The sequence below is a fragment of the Marmota monax genome, unplaced genomic scaffold (assembly GCF_021218885.2).
Source record: "Marmota monax isolate L192 unplaced genomic scaffold, Marmota_monax_Labrador192_F-V1.1 WCK01_AAM20220418_F8-fsc00040, whole genome shotgun sequence".
NCBI classification, from domain to species: domain Eukaryota; kingdom Metazoa; phylum Chordata; class Mammalia; order Rodentia; family Sciuridae; genus Marmota; species Marmota monax.
In genome coordinates, this window is record NW_026692782.1 from 3,071,085 (window position 1) to 3,086,233 (window position 15,149).

At 37.5% G+C, this 15,149-nt stretch overlaps 1 protein-coding gene across 4 annotated transcripts in view; it reads left to right on the forward strand.

Moving 5' to 3' along the window:
* The first annotated feature begins 310 nt into the window (after positions 1-310).
* The window catches only part of Cbr4 (carbonyl reductase 4), a 75,326-nt gene continuing 60,487 nt past the window's right edge, over positions 311-15,149 (forward strand). The window contains exons 1-4 of one of the 4 annotated variants that reach the window (XM_046447647.2): positions 313-634; positions 4,055-4,175; positions 4,914-5,050; positions 7,808-7,942. In XM_046447647.2, the coding sequence (XP_046303603.1) occupies positions 493-634; positions 4,055-4,175; positions 4,914-5,050; positions 7,808-7,942 (535 nt within the window). In that variant the 5' untranslated portion in view covers positions 313-492. Of the gene's footprint in view, positions 635-4,054; positions 4,176-4,913; positions 5,051-7,807; positions 7,943-15,149 lie in introns of all 4 variants that reach the window. The other 3 variants (XM_046447648.2, XM_046447646.2, XM_046447649.2) reach the window with 3 other exon arrangements.

The window sequence follows — 15,149 nt, forward strand, 5'->3', positions numbered from 1 at the left end:
CAACCCTGTTCTGAGCAAACTGGGACGCGTGGTAACCTGGGCTGTAATCCAGATTCCCACCTCCCAGGGTGGAAAGAGGCGTCCCTCAGCAAGTTGAGCACACCTCCCACTAAGCAGGCGCCCATGCCGTGCCTTCGGGCGGGAAGACTACAAGTCCCAGCAGGCAGCGGAAGCCCGTCTGGGCCAGTCTTCCGCCGGCCGCGCGCTCGGTAGCCCACGTTCTAGTAGGGCGCTGCTTTGGGGAATCCTGCGTACTGACGTCAACACGCTGACGACGGAGATGCGTGCGTGCTGACGTCAGCGCGTTACATCGTACTCTTCGCCGCTTCTTAAATTGCCAGAGTCTGTGGGCTGGAGCTGGCGTCTGCTGGGCTGTTGTTCTTTGGCCTGGCTTTAGCTGTCTATCCATTTACTTATTTATTTTTTAAAAGCCCGAGGTTCCCTGGAGAAGGGCGGCAGGTCCCAGCCAAGTTTTCGACTTACGGGTTCAAGATGAACAAAGTGTGCGCTATTTTTGGAGGTTCCCGGGGTATTGGCAGGGCAGTAGCCCAGTTAATGGCCCAGAAAGGCTACCGACTGGCGATCATCGCCAGAAATCTGGAAGTGGCCAAAGCCGCCGCAGGTGACCTCGGCGGTAGGTACCGAGCTTGTTCAGCTGCGTGACTGCAGTCCCGAGGGCTGAAGCTTCGTGTGTAACACAAGCGACTCTGAGGGTTGGTGATTCAGCCGCGGGTCCCTAGGATAGACCTGTTGTGCAGACCCCTACCTGCTCGCACCTCAACGCCACCTGCCGCCCAGGGCTGGGCGCTGGGGGATTTTACTAAGAAGTCGCAGTCTTGTTAGTACAAGCCTTCATTTTCCTGCAGCCTTTGCTAGTAGTGAGGAGCTCTGTTTTGGCATCTGGTAGGAGAAAGCAACTCTACACTTAAAGTTAAGTTATGCAGGGGTCAGCTACAGGGTTAAGTCTGGAGAGGTAGACATGCCAGGTAGGAAAAGCTCACTTTGGTTTTTCCGAGAGCTGTTCCTGCCCCTATGCGAATGCCCAAAGCAGTGCATCAGAGAAAACCCCTTTTGGGTGCCAGCCGGTTTTGAGATATATCTGGTTTGCTTTATTACATCTATTAAGAATTTTAAGTCATTGATTCCCTTTTTTTGTGAATTTTGTAAATAATTGGAATTTGTTTGACTCAGTCCTTATTATTACCTTCAATTTTTTTTTTCTTATTAACGGGTCAGTTATTTTTCAAACTTAAGTCTCTTGATGGTAAGGGTAAAAATGACGTCTGAGGGTTTGAAGATACTAAGACAGAACCAATTAGTAGAAGAGAGAAGAATACTAGTAACTTATTATCAGGAAGGCTTTGGGAGGAATAGAATCCTGGGGGTGTTAAGTTTTGTGTTTTGTTTTTAAAAGAAGTTGCTGATAGGTTTGGTACCACCAGCTCAGACTCTTTGTTTCCTTAGTTTGGGAAAATACTTGGCTTTCTAAAATTACAACTGGAGAATTTCCATGAAAGAAAGAAGTCTTTCAGCTCATATTCATTGCCAGTATATGACCAAGGAGGGAAAAAGTGGTGCTCCTTGCTGGGTTAAACTATCGGTGTTTGCTGATTAGATTAAAAACCATTAGTTGAGTTTTAGAGGATAATTGTGGACCAATAAGTCTTCACATGAAAGCCAGGAGTGAGACAGGTGATGCTTTTGGGCATTTCATTTCCTTGAATCATGTGTTCCCTAAGTGATTGATTTTCATTGGTAAAGTGTGATTTTTCCCAGGTGTCTTACTGTTCCCAAAGGCACGAGGGGATAATGTTAGTGTATACATATTTGGCAAAATCAGGCAGAAAATAAGCAATTATTTTAGTTTATAAAAATTGCACCATTTAGAGTATAGATATACTTGAGTTGACAATGTGGTGTGCATTCAGTAGAAACCAGTTCTTTCAGGCTGGGGTTGTGGCTCAACAGTAGAACCTAGCACGTGTGAGGCCCTGGGTTTGATCCTCATCACTACATAAAAATAAATAAATAAAATAAAGGTATTGTGTCCAACTATTAAAAAGAAAGAAAGAAAGAAACCAGTTCTTTAAATTTGAAATGGCTGGGCCTAATGGCACATAGCCTGTACTCCCAGTGGCTCAGGAGGCTGAGGCAGGAAGATGACAAGTTCAAGACCAGCCTCAGTAACATAGCCAGGCCCTAACAAATGAGTGAGAACTTGTTTCAAAAAACAAAACAATTTTGAATTGGGATCTACCCCAGGCTACTGATATGCAGGATGATACTCTCTTGATGCTGGGCAGTGCAACAATCCGTAGCTCCCAGGCAGCCATGCAGTCAGGAGGGGAGACACCCCATACTCTGCAGTGTACAGTATTGCTTAGCTTCCTGTTTGATAGGTTAGGTGCATGAAATGCATTTTCAACCTATGATATTTTCACCCTATGATGGGCTTATCTAGATGTTACCCCATCATAAATCAAGGAACATGTATTAAAATACATTATTAAGTAGGGAATATTTTATTTTCCTTTGAAGTATGATTTTTTGGCATTTAAACAATTTTTGAAAAGTGGCTATTTTTGAGAGGTAATAATTACTTTTAGTAAAAATGATTTGTAGTTTTAGCTCTTTTTATGGCTTTCTTTGTTGTCTCATCTATACTGATGGTCAGGCTTTTATATATATTATGTATGTATAAAAATAGTTTATTTTTAGTGCTTAAAAATAACAACAAAAAAGAAACCTTGGAGTTTATCCTCAGGACTAAAGAAACAAATTCAACCTAAAGAATTAAACATAAGTTTCAAACAAGGAGTATGAACCCAGAAGACTGTTGAATTAGGCATAACAGGTTTAGTGTTAAAGCTATAAACATTATTATGAATCTTAACAAAGCACTGCAAACTTGAAAAATGATCCCACAATTTTATAGATTCAAAACAAAGTTTTATTTTTTAAAATAAAAACAATCTTTCTAAGAGCCAGGATCTCTTAGCCAGGTGCTGTAGCACATGCCTGTAATGTAAGTGACCCCTGACGATGAAGCAGAAGGATTGAAGTTCAGGGTTAGCTTTAGCAACTTAGTGAGGGAACTGTCTCAAAATAAAAAGGGATGGGCATGGAAAGAGGTAAAGTGGCCCTGGGTTCAATCCGCAGTTAAAAAAAAAAAAAATTTCCATGCAATTTCCCTTTTCTCTCCCTTTCCCTCCCACCTCTCATCTCTGTTTAATGTTAATCTTCTTCTCATGCTCTTCGTCCCTACTCTGTTCTTAGTTACTCTCCTTATATCAAAGAAGACATTTGGCATTTGTTTTTTAGGGATTGGCTAGCTTCACTTAGCATAATCTGCTCTAATGCCATCCATTTCCCTGCAAATTCTATGATTTTGTCATTTTTTAATGCAGAGTAATACTCCATTGTGTATAAATGCCACATTTTTTTAATCCATTCGTCTATTGTAGAGAGAGAAGAGGGGTGGGGAGGGGAGGGGGGATAGTAGAGGATAGGAAAGGTAGCAGAACATGACAGTCACTAGTATGGCAATATGTAAATCAATGGATGTGTAATTGATGTGATTCTGCAATCTGTATATGGGCTAAAAATGGGAGTTCATAACCCACTTGAAGCAAAGTGTGAAAGATGATATATCAAGAACTATGTAATGTTTTGAACAACCAACAATAATAAAAAAAAAAAAAAAAAAAAAAAGCCAAGATTTCTTTGTTTCCCAGGCTAGCCTTGAACTCCTGGGCTCAAGCTATCTTCCTCAGCTTCCAGAATGACTGTGATTACAGGTGTGTGCAACTGTGCCCTACAAAAAAACAACAAAACTTTCCAAAGTTTTCAAATCAACTTTTGTTATATTACTTTCTTGTTCCCTGCCCACCCATCCCAGTTTAATTTGACAAGTGAGAGCAGGAACCTATGAAATATTTATCTTTTATCTCTAGGGTTAGCACAAACCTACCATGTAGTAGGGGATTAACAAATGTGTACTGTGTAGATTCAAAATTTAAGTTATAATTAATTCTAATGTAACTTTGTTTTGTAGGAAATCATTTAGCATTTAGCTGTGATGTTGCTAAAGAACATGATGTTCAACATATATTTGAAGAGATGGAGAAACATTTAGGTCAAGTAAATTTTTTGGTAAATGCAGCTGGTATTAACAGGTTGGTCATAGATTTAAGTAAATTTCTTAAGTTTTTTTTTTTTTTAACCCATTTAGGCTTTTGATTAGTATCAATGTATTAGTTGTTTTACTTATAAGAAAAAGTGTGTGTTTTAAAACTTTTCCATACATTCTTTTGTTTCATATTGAAATAAGTGTCTAGTTTGATCAGTTTTAATATTTTAATCCTCATCAATATTGAGCTATTGAATGTTTCTGTAACTCTGAAGGCTGTTTCTTCTCAGTATTTCCTCATAGCTAACCAGTATTCTGAATTCTGTCACCATGTGTGTGTGTGTGTGTGTGTGTGTGTGTGTGTATGTATGTGTATATGTGTATTTTTTTTGTGGGGGGAGTATATGAACTGATGGAATTATAGGGTAGGCATTCTTTTATAAAAAAAGATGAATTTAGAATAATATACTAATTGTCCTGCTAAACAAGGGTTAGTATGGCAATTGCTTAGGCTATTCAAAATATTTTGTCTACATGGTACTACTTTTAGCAATTTGGAATGTTTGTCACTTTAACTGAAATGGGTAGGAACTACCTTTCAAGTGGATCATTTCTAAAAGCTTATCATTTATTTTAGTGGCTCACAAACCAAGGTCAAAATAGTACCCTCTAGGCATTCTATCTCAGATATGAAGAACATCTTACACTCTTTCCATCAAAATGTTACCTATGTCTTGACTTTAAAAAAATTGTTATTAATTTACATGCTGTTTATTTTTTGTAGGGATAGTCTTTTAGTAAGAACAAAAACCGAAGATATGATATCTCAACTTAATACTAATCTCTTGGGTTCTATGCTGACTTGTAAAGCTGCCATGAGGACTATGATTCAACAACAGGGAGGGTCTATTGTTAATGTAGGTGAGTTTTTATCTTTGTGGGTTTATAATTATTGTGTATTACCATAAGCATATTTAATCCACTAATTTGTAACTTTCACTTATGAAATTTATCTTTGTATTATCTGTTGGAAAAGATTTAATTAGATAATCAGTGAGTAAAACAGGAATCACAAATTCACATCCTGATGGGGCAGGCGGATGTTGACCACTAATTATTAGAGAGTGGCAGTAGAGGTCATGTGATAAATGACAGAAGACATTTAGGTTCAGTTGGTGTTCAGATCTAGTCGATTTTTGGTGTGCATGAATGTGGTTCCAGTTTTGCTAATAATTTTGATTTTTCAAGAGAAATTGGGCATCCTAATTTTTATGCAAAGCCTAATTTAAATTTTTATGTGAAGCCTAATTTTAAAAATATGGACAAAGGGGGCTGGGGATATGGCTCAAGCTGTAGCACACTCGCCTGGCATGCGTGCGGCCCGGGTTCGATCCTCAGCACCACATACAAACAAAGATGTTGTGTCCGCCGAAAACTAAAAAATAAATATTAAAAAAAATATGGACAAAGAATTAAAAAAAATTGTGGACACTGGGTAGTAAACAACAATTATTGTAGTAGTTGCATAAATTTGCAGAAGTTAAAGTGAAACACTTTCAGACCTTTGAACATTCCTGCATTGTCTAACATGAGCTTTTCAGGGGACACTTTATATCCAAACCATAACAGGAAGTGAAAAATTCATATTTCCTGGTATTTTTACTTTACATTTTCTATCTTTAGGTATGTTTAAATACACAAAATACTATCATTACACAAATACTTTACAATTGCCTGCCGTATTCAGGACAGTAACATGCTGTACAGGTTTGTAGCCTAGGAGCAATAGACTATACCATGTAGCTTGGGATGTGTAGTAGACTCTACCATCTTATTTTGTGTAAGTGAACTCTGTGATGTTTGCATGACTATGAAATCACCTAACAGTGGTTACTCTGTATGTGCCTGTCATTAAGCGATACATGACTGTATAATGTAGGTAAATTTTTAATATTGGATTTGATTATAATAGAAAAAGTGGATTTTTTCTTTCTTTCTTTTGGGTACCAGTTATTGAATCCAGATGCTCATAACAACTGAGTCACATCCTTAGCCCCGCCCCTCCCTTTTTTTTTTTAAAGAGAGAGAATTTTATTTTTTAGTTATCAGTGGACACAACATCTTTGTTTTGTATGTGGTGCTGAGGATCAAACCAGGGCTGCATGCATGCCAGGCGAGCACAATACTGCTTGAGCCACATCCCCAGCCCCATCCTTAGCCCTTTTTAACATTTTCTTTAGAGACAGTGTCCTGCTGAGTTGCTTAGGGCCTCACTAAGTTGCTGAGGCTGGCTTTGAACTCAGGATCCTCCTGCGCCACTGGGATTATAGGCATGCACCACTGCCCCTGGTGATGTTTTCTTTTTCTAAAGTAAAATTACTTAAAAATTTTTGGAGCTTATTTAATTTTTGTATCATAAATACAGGTCAGTGGTGCAGAAAATTACTTCCCTACTTCTGTTTTGCAAGCAGTTATTTGCATATAGCTGATATTTTGAATTATAAATAATATAATTTATGACTTATATAAATATAAATTACATATTCTTTAAATGAAGTCACCTAAGTGCCAGGTTTCTGTTCTCCAGACTAAAAGGCTCAGGGGTCACTCCAGTTGAATTGGGCTGACTGGGCTGCGTAAAATAACCACACAAGAGACACAAATACCTTTTTCTTTAGGGTTGCTGTGACGGCTCCTCTGACCTTAAGGGTCCGCAGGAAGAGAGAGCAAGAGCACATGCTGACCCCTTTTATTGAGGAGAAGCTATTCAAATGAGGCAAGGTGTCAGGTTGCAGGGGGCTGAGTCTGTCCTCATGATGTCTGCTATCAGCAGGTTGACTGATAACTGGGTAGGCCACACCCTAGGGCACAGTAAGAGAAGGGGACATACACAAGACACTTTCATGGAAGATTCTATCCTAAAGAGGGCAAGGGGTTATATTACAAAGGAACAGGTGAGCATAGCTTTACCCATGGTGCTGTAGCAAGACACACCCATGCATGAGACACCAACCCTCGAACCCAAGAAAGGTGGGGAAAGCTCTGCCACATTTCTGTGTCTGAGCACCTCAGCACCCAGCCAGGGAGTGTGACCCAGTCATGTGCAAGGTTGGTCTCCCACACCTAAGAATCTTTAGTAGGCAGTACAAGTTATATCACTGAAAGCAACAAAGTTGCACATTTATGAAAAGTTATAATTGAAGTGGAACTGGTAAGTTTAGATCAACTGTAGTTCTAATTTAGTGAGATTTATCTTCAGATGGATTTAGGTAGAAGTAAGTATTTCCTTATGTCTAGTTGTAGAAAGGTAAAATTAATTAGACTTTTTCTGGCTTCAACCTCTTCCTACTGGAAGCCATTATAAGCCACAGAATTTTCATTATAGCTGACCTACTCAGAGATTGGAATGCTCTGCATTCTAGATTGGCTTGCAAGCCTCCTACTTGGCGCTTGTGGTTTTACACCAACTTCATTCTGATCTTGTTTTCTGTGTTTGTCTGGAGCATACTTGGATTCTTAAAGTCTTACTACTCAAATGACAGTGGGTAGAATTACTAATGTGAGTAAAGGATAAGGTAAAATGGATTTTACTTTTTTTATTTGTTTACTATAAATTATCTGAATTTTTATATAATTCCTATGAATTAGTTTGAATTTGCTTACTTTCTTTTCTTCTAGGAAGTATTATCGGTTTAAAAGGCAATTCTGGCCAGTGTGTGTATAGTGCCAGTAAAGGAGGATTGGTTGGATTTTCACGTGCACTTGCTAAAGAGGTAGCACGAAAGAAAATTAGAGTGAATGTAGTTGCACCAGGTCAGTAAAAACTTTTTATTTATTTATTAAATTTTGTTTTTTAGTTGTAGATGGACACGATATCTTTATTTTATTTACGTTTATGTGATGCTGAGGATCAAACCCAGTGCCTCACACATGCTAGTACTCTACCACTGAACCACAACCCCACTCCCAAAATGTTTTATTAAAATAACTTTATTATTTTTGTTTTCTAGAGAAGCCATTAATTTGTCCATCTATGAGTAGTGATTGATTGCCATCTGGGTAGAGTGGTTTTGAGATGATTGTGAAAAGAATCAAGTAATGAATTGGTGACAAGAAAAAAAAATCCTTTTATTTCATATTTTATTTAGAATATGTATTTTAAAAAAATTATACTAATTACGGAACAACTTAAGGTAAAGAGGATCTTAGAGATCACTTATTCTAGGTAGTTTTATAGTTTAGAAAACTGAGCCTAGGATTTGGAGTGACTTACCTAATTGCATTACTAATTTATGGAAAACTTTAAAGTCCCCTAAGATTTCCCTTATAATATTAAAAAATTGAAGTTATTTTGCTACTATGTCTACATAAATTACCTGGACCATTCCAATATTTTACTTTTACCTTTATATTTTGTTAAGTTACTAATTAATAAAATTGCCTAGATTAGTGAAGAGTATAGTAAAAAGGTGTTAAAACTCAGATCCACGTTATCACTTATTAGTGGTCATGCTAGATTTTTGTTAAGTGTTTATTTGAATAAATGGAGTGTTTTCATATACCTTTGCCAGTTAGCCTTGAAATCTTTGTCTTAGTTTTCTATAAATATTTAAGAATTCATTACTTATGTAAAAAAGTTTATTTTGGGTCACTTGTTTTTGTAAGAAAAAGTGGGCTGCAGCAGATCTTTCCCTTTGCAGTCACTAATGGCCCCAGCTTTGACCCTAGAGTTGGCGTTTTATTTGACATTTGATGTTGAGCAGCAGGTATCCCTGATTTATCAAAATGACCTGTTAATCCTTTTAGTGTCCTTTATCCCAGTTCATTGTTTAGGCACAAAGACTTGCTAAATTCAGACATTCCAAATCCATGAACATTTGATAACTGACTATAAATCAGATGCACCCATTTTTTGAAAAAATCCCAAAAGTTGCATTTTTATTTCATTATCTTGGCATTGCTTTCTATTTGTGTGTGCTTTATGTGAGCTGATTGATTTTAGTATTAGCTTAGATAATCATCTGTGGTATAAATTATTTTTGATTTGCAACTACATATATCTGCTTCTTTTCAGGATTGTAAATAGTGTAGGCAATGAAAAGTGAATTCTGCTTCATGATGTTTTAAAAGCTGTATAGTGTAGGGGTAATGCAAGTGTTTCTAAGTCACAATAACTCATGCAGCAAACTTCCTGAAGTGGCTTCCTGTGTGCAGGGGCTGTGTTAGTTCCTGAAGTTTCAAAGATAAGTATTTCCATCACAGGGAGCTAGGCATCTTGGGAAAGACAGGCATATAAACAAATAATTACAACATCGTGATGAACTGAAAGTAAAGGTATATGTATGGTGCAGTGGAAATGCTGAAGAAGGATGGTTTAATTTTGTCTAGAGTGAATTAATTGTCAAGAAATAGGCTAAATAGTGGGAATCCAGTTTGTATACAAAGAGTGTTAGGGAAGTGTGGTATACCCCATTTCTCTCCAGTTTCCCCAGCTCCTTGCAATCTTAAATTACTTTCTATCTCTATAGATTGGCCTATTTTGGACATTTTATATACATGGAATCTTAAAATAGTTGGAATTTTGTGATTGCTGCATCATCACTTTTAATGGCTGAACTAAAAGATCATAGTGTCTGTTTTTAATTAGGTGTACCCTAATAATGTTTTAGGGGATATACCTATCTTGTTTAACCTATTGCCACTTGATGGACATTTAGGTTGCTTCTGATCTTTTTCTTTTACAACTAAAAATGCAGTGACAATATTTGGGCATAATTTATCTTGCATATTTGCAAGTGAATTATTGTAATCTGGAAAATAGAATTGCCAAGGCTTGGAGGATCTATGCCTTTTTAATTTGACAAGTAATGATACATTGAATTTATTTCTATAGGGTGCTTAAGTGTTTTGCTACTGTTATTTTTTAAGTTGGAGAGCTTTTGTATTTACCACTTAGAGATGATCTTGTTGACAAACACATGCATAAGCATGACGTCTGCTCAGAGCAGGTGTTACTCTGGGTGCTCTTAGGTGCTATTTTGCTTGGTGTTTATTTCTTACACTGTTCCACCCATAAGCATAACAGTAAGACATGCAAATTTGTTCTGGTTAAAATCTTTTAAAAAATGTTTTTTATAGCAGATGGACACAGTACCTTTATTTCATTTTTATGTGGTGCTAAGGATCAAACCCAGTGCCTCACACGTGCTAGGCAAGCACTCTACCAACTGAGCTATAGCCCTAGCCCTGTTCTGGTTAAAATCTTGATCTAGTTTTTGGCAAGACCCTTGTTTCTTCTTCCTTATTGAAGTGTCTAGGGTTGAGTTCTTCTCAGATCCTAGAAACTTACGGCAGAGAATGGACATCTGAACTTTTAGGTCTGTTATATAGTGCCACATCCCACACTTGATAATATGGGTTATGGATCCTAATCTGAAAATCTGAAGTGCTCCAAAATTTAAAACTTTTTTGAGTGCTGAAATGGTGGAAAAGGTCCACACAATGTTGTTTGATCAGTTGCAGTCAAAGTATGAGTGCACCAACAACATTTTATAAAATTATTACAGGATGTGTATGAGGTGTATATGAAACAAACAAATTTCTTGTTTAAACTTGAGGCCCATTCCCAGGGTGTCTCACATTTGTGCAAAGATTCCCAAATCTGAAGAAATCTAAAATTTGGGATACTTCTGGTCTGAGGTGTTTTTTTCCCCCTCAGTACTCTGGGGTAGGGTGCTCTACCACTGAACTATATCCCCAACCCTTTTAATTTTTTTATGTGGCATTCAAGGACTCACTAAGTTGCTGAGGCTGGCCTCCAACCTGCTTCCTCCTGCCTAAGCCTCTGAGTAGCTGGGATTTCAGGGTTGTCTCATGGTGCCTGTCACTGGCTCTAACTATTTCTGATAAGGGCACTCAGACTATACTGGTGATAGATAAAATCCTGGTATCTAATTTAAATATAAAGTTTGTTGTGTATAAACATGTCAAAAATTGAAATAGTGACTTAGTAATATGGAAATGAGATGTTGCTGTTTATTTATGCTATGTGGCTAGTCAGAAGTGGATGTATGAAATATGTTTCCCTCAGAATTTATGAAATGTAAATTCTCATTGGACAAGGGCCATGCAGTTTTTATGAGCAACAGTAGTCCTCTTCCTGAAGAGTTCATGTTAAAAAAAGTTTGGTGTAGGGAGTGTGGCTCAGTATTAGAGCACTTGGCTATCATGTGCAAAGCCTGTGCACAATCCCCAGCACCCTGCAAAGGTGTATTGGGTATATCATTAAATCTATAGTACTAAAATGGAAATGTTCTTAGTTGGTTGAGGGCCTGTCATTTCAGTTATCAATTTACTGATTTAAGGAATGATTGTTTTGTAGCCAGTTGGAAACTTCTAACTGTTCAGTAAAGTAATGCAGCAACATCATTTGTTGGACAGTGGCACCTACTGGTAGTGTATACTTTTTATAGCTCAGCTTGAAAGTCACTGTAGTATTTGCCTTGGAAAAGGGGGAGTATAACAAAATTCCTAGAATTTTACAAATTAAAAGTGAAAGATTGGAGAGAGTCTTTTGGTGCACAGAAAGAAAGCATGAACTAGAAATGATACAAGAACAAAGATAGATGTGTGGGATGTTTAAGGACTACTCATATCTCTCCTCAGGCCTGTGTATGTGGTATAGAACCCAGGAAGTTTCTTTTATATCATGTCTTAGGTTGTGAATATATTTATGAGTGAGGATCATAGTTTATGAGTTCAGTATAAAATGATGTATTGAAGGGGAGGCAGAACACTATGGTAAAAGGGAGTGGCAGAGGAAAGCAATTTAGGACAGGTAACCAGAAGGAACGTGAGCTCTGCTCGTCAAGGACAAAATATAAGCCCTTAAGGCGCACTCCTGTTTATCTACTTCCTCCAACCATGGTCTACCTTGTCATATTTGGTAGGTAGAGCCCAGAGTAACTTATCATTAGAGACTAGCTTCACATTTTTGCTTTTATTTCAGATGGGCTGGGATAGATAAATGAGGTTTTAAAAGCTGCAGATAGATTAGGGCTTTTAGTGAAACTATTCTGTATGATACTATAATATAATGGTGGATATCATGACATGCATTTATCAAAGCCTGTAGAACTGTATAACCTAAGAAGTGAACCCAGAAGTAAAACTATGGATTTTACTTATCAATATTGGTTCAACTAGTTGGTTCAATTAACACTAAGGTAAGATGTTAATAATAGGGGAAATTGGGGAGGGCAGTGTGATAAGGGGGTTTATAGATATAACTTCCTGTCCTTTCTGCTCAGTTTTTCTATAAGCCTACAGTTGTTCTAAAATAAAGTCTATTATTTAGAAAAGGCTGTCAATAATGATGAAAGAAAGTCTTGACATGTTCTTGTCCTTTATATCAAACGTAATCTAAGAGGGAAAATCCAGTATGTATTGATGTATGGATTTATCCCTTCCTATCAACTTGGCCTCTCTTTACTTACCCACTTTACTTTTAGACTTTTTTTTTGGTATTGAGATTGAACCTAGGGGTGCTTAACCATTGAGTCAGGTCCCCAGCCCTTTTCATTTTTTATTTTGAGACAGAGTCTCACTAACTTGTTTAGGGCCTCACTAAGTTGCTGAGGCTGGCTTTGAACTTGTGATCCTCCTTCCTCAGCCTCCTGAGCTGCTGGGGATCACAGGCGTGTGCCACTGTTCCTGACTACTTCTAGATTTTTATTACAGTGTTCATTGATGGTTAGGAGCTATCCCACGAGATTTGTTATTCCACGTATTTGTGCATAGGTGAGTAGAAGCTGTGGTTAGTTTCCTCTAATGAAATAACATTCCTATCTTCCATGCTTGAATAAGTGCAGGGAGAATCTTCCTATGATGTGGGTGGCTGAACACCATGATTTCAGTTCTGAACTTGTAATCATGCTGGACTGAGAGTACCACTCTTATTTAGAGATCTCACCTAAATAGACACAGACCATATCTGTGATTTGCAACCGAATGTAGACTATTAAAAGACCTCATTCAAAGTTTCAAGACCTTATTCAAGGATTTAAGCTGTTATCCTTTGGCTGTTCTCTGTATTTTGCTTGTGTAATTGTTTTTGAGAACCACAGTCTGTGTTGAACAGATCATCTTTCCACTTCACTGGGATTGTCCATGAACTTGTCTCATTGCCTAAGCCTCTTTGTGTAAAGTTTGCCTGCAGTTCCTCATTCCTTGTTCTAGATATGCTTATTTTCAAGGTAGAAACTCCTTCAAATGGCCTGTCATAGGTTGTGGGGCCTTACTGTTCGTTTCCAAAAGGACAAACATCAGAACTGATGTTCACTAAGAAGCAGGGCAGATCAGTTCCTTTCAGGACAGCATAGATGAAAACTCAGATTAGTGTTTGTTCTTTTTGAATTGGAACTGTTCTAACTGCTGTACACCTAATAGTGTCAAGAACTGAGGGTCCTTTTAGGAGAGCTCAGTTTCCTAAACTTCAAGTAAAGTTAGCAAGTCATGAAAACTGCTTAATGAGGCTTACTTTTCATCTTTCAGTCAGAGTAGTAGAGCTAAAAGAAAGCTCAGAGATCTGTTAGTTTTAATTGACTTCATTCATTAGGGCACAGAAAACAGCCATACATTTTAGACAGTACATAACTTCCTCAGGCCATAGTTTTAATACTGTGGAACAGAATCTTGCTTAATGTGTCCTAATCCATTGGCCTTTTTACCACAAAATGCTGCTTTTGACAAAATGCTACCAGAGCCAGTTAGAAGTTGAAGCTGGAATTTGCTAACCTGTGTTCACAAGATCTTTCTTGCAAATCATTTCTACTGTTCATGTTAGGTTAAAATATACAATTGATTTTTCTGCTGAGAGTTTGTAGTTGCTGGGAAGTATTCTATGCCAATTTTATTAGAATTCAAAAAGACCTTAGACTAAAGGATAACTGTATCACAAATTTTAAGAAAATTTATATAGACTTTTTATTTTTATTCATAATTTGAATTTATTCAATAAATGTGAGTTTTCTTTCTAGGATACTATCTGTTCATAAGTCAGGGAGAGGCACCTTGGAAAGTAAGTGTGTTCAAACACTGAAAACTTTGGATATCAAGAGCCCTCATCATATTGTTCTTAACATGATTGGATGGCATATTGTTTGTTATGACTCTTCACTGTAAATTAATTTTCATTTACAGTTCCCTTGAAATTCTGTAGAAGCTAATTATTAGCTGTGTCAACTGTTCCCCCCCACTTTTTTTTCTGGTACTGGGGGTTGAACTCAGGGGCACTTGACCACAGAGCCACATCCCAGCCCTATTTTGTATTTTATTTCGAGTTGCTTAGTGCCTCACCATTGCTGAGGCTGGCTTTGAACTCGCAATCCTTCTGTCTCAGCCTCCTGAGCTGCTGGGATTACAGGCGTTTATCACTGTGCCTGGCTCTGCTTCTCCTTTTATTCTTCCTTTCTTTCATTGTTCTTGATGAAAGAAATGAAAGTAATATTGCTAACTTTTCAAATACATGTGATGAAATTTTGTGGCAGAAGAATTTTTTATTCCACAATACAATCTCTCACTGAAACACAAAATAATACTAAATTAGTTTTGTTATTTTTGGCCCTTATTACAGACCATCTGAAATTAGTATTGTGTACATATATTTTTTTCATAACTGTTTTTGAGACAGGGTGTGTCACTTAGGCTGGTCTTGAACTCCTGGACTCAAACAATCCTCTTGCCGTAGCCTCCTGGGTAGCTGGGACTATAGGCATGCAGCACTGTACCTTGCTATTTGAAAGCTTTTTGTATGAATGCAAAAATAATATGTATTTTTGTGGACAACTTGAAAAAAACCCAAAAGTACAAAGAAAATACTCCTCACTTGTAATTCTGGTGTCTAATGATAACCACTATTTTGGCACATAGTTTCTTAGTTAATAGTATATATTAGATTTTTTTTGGGGGGGCAGATACCAATTGAGCCTAGGAACATATAACCACTGAGCCACATCCCCAG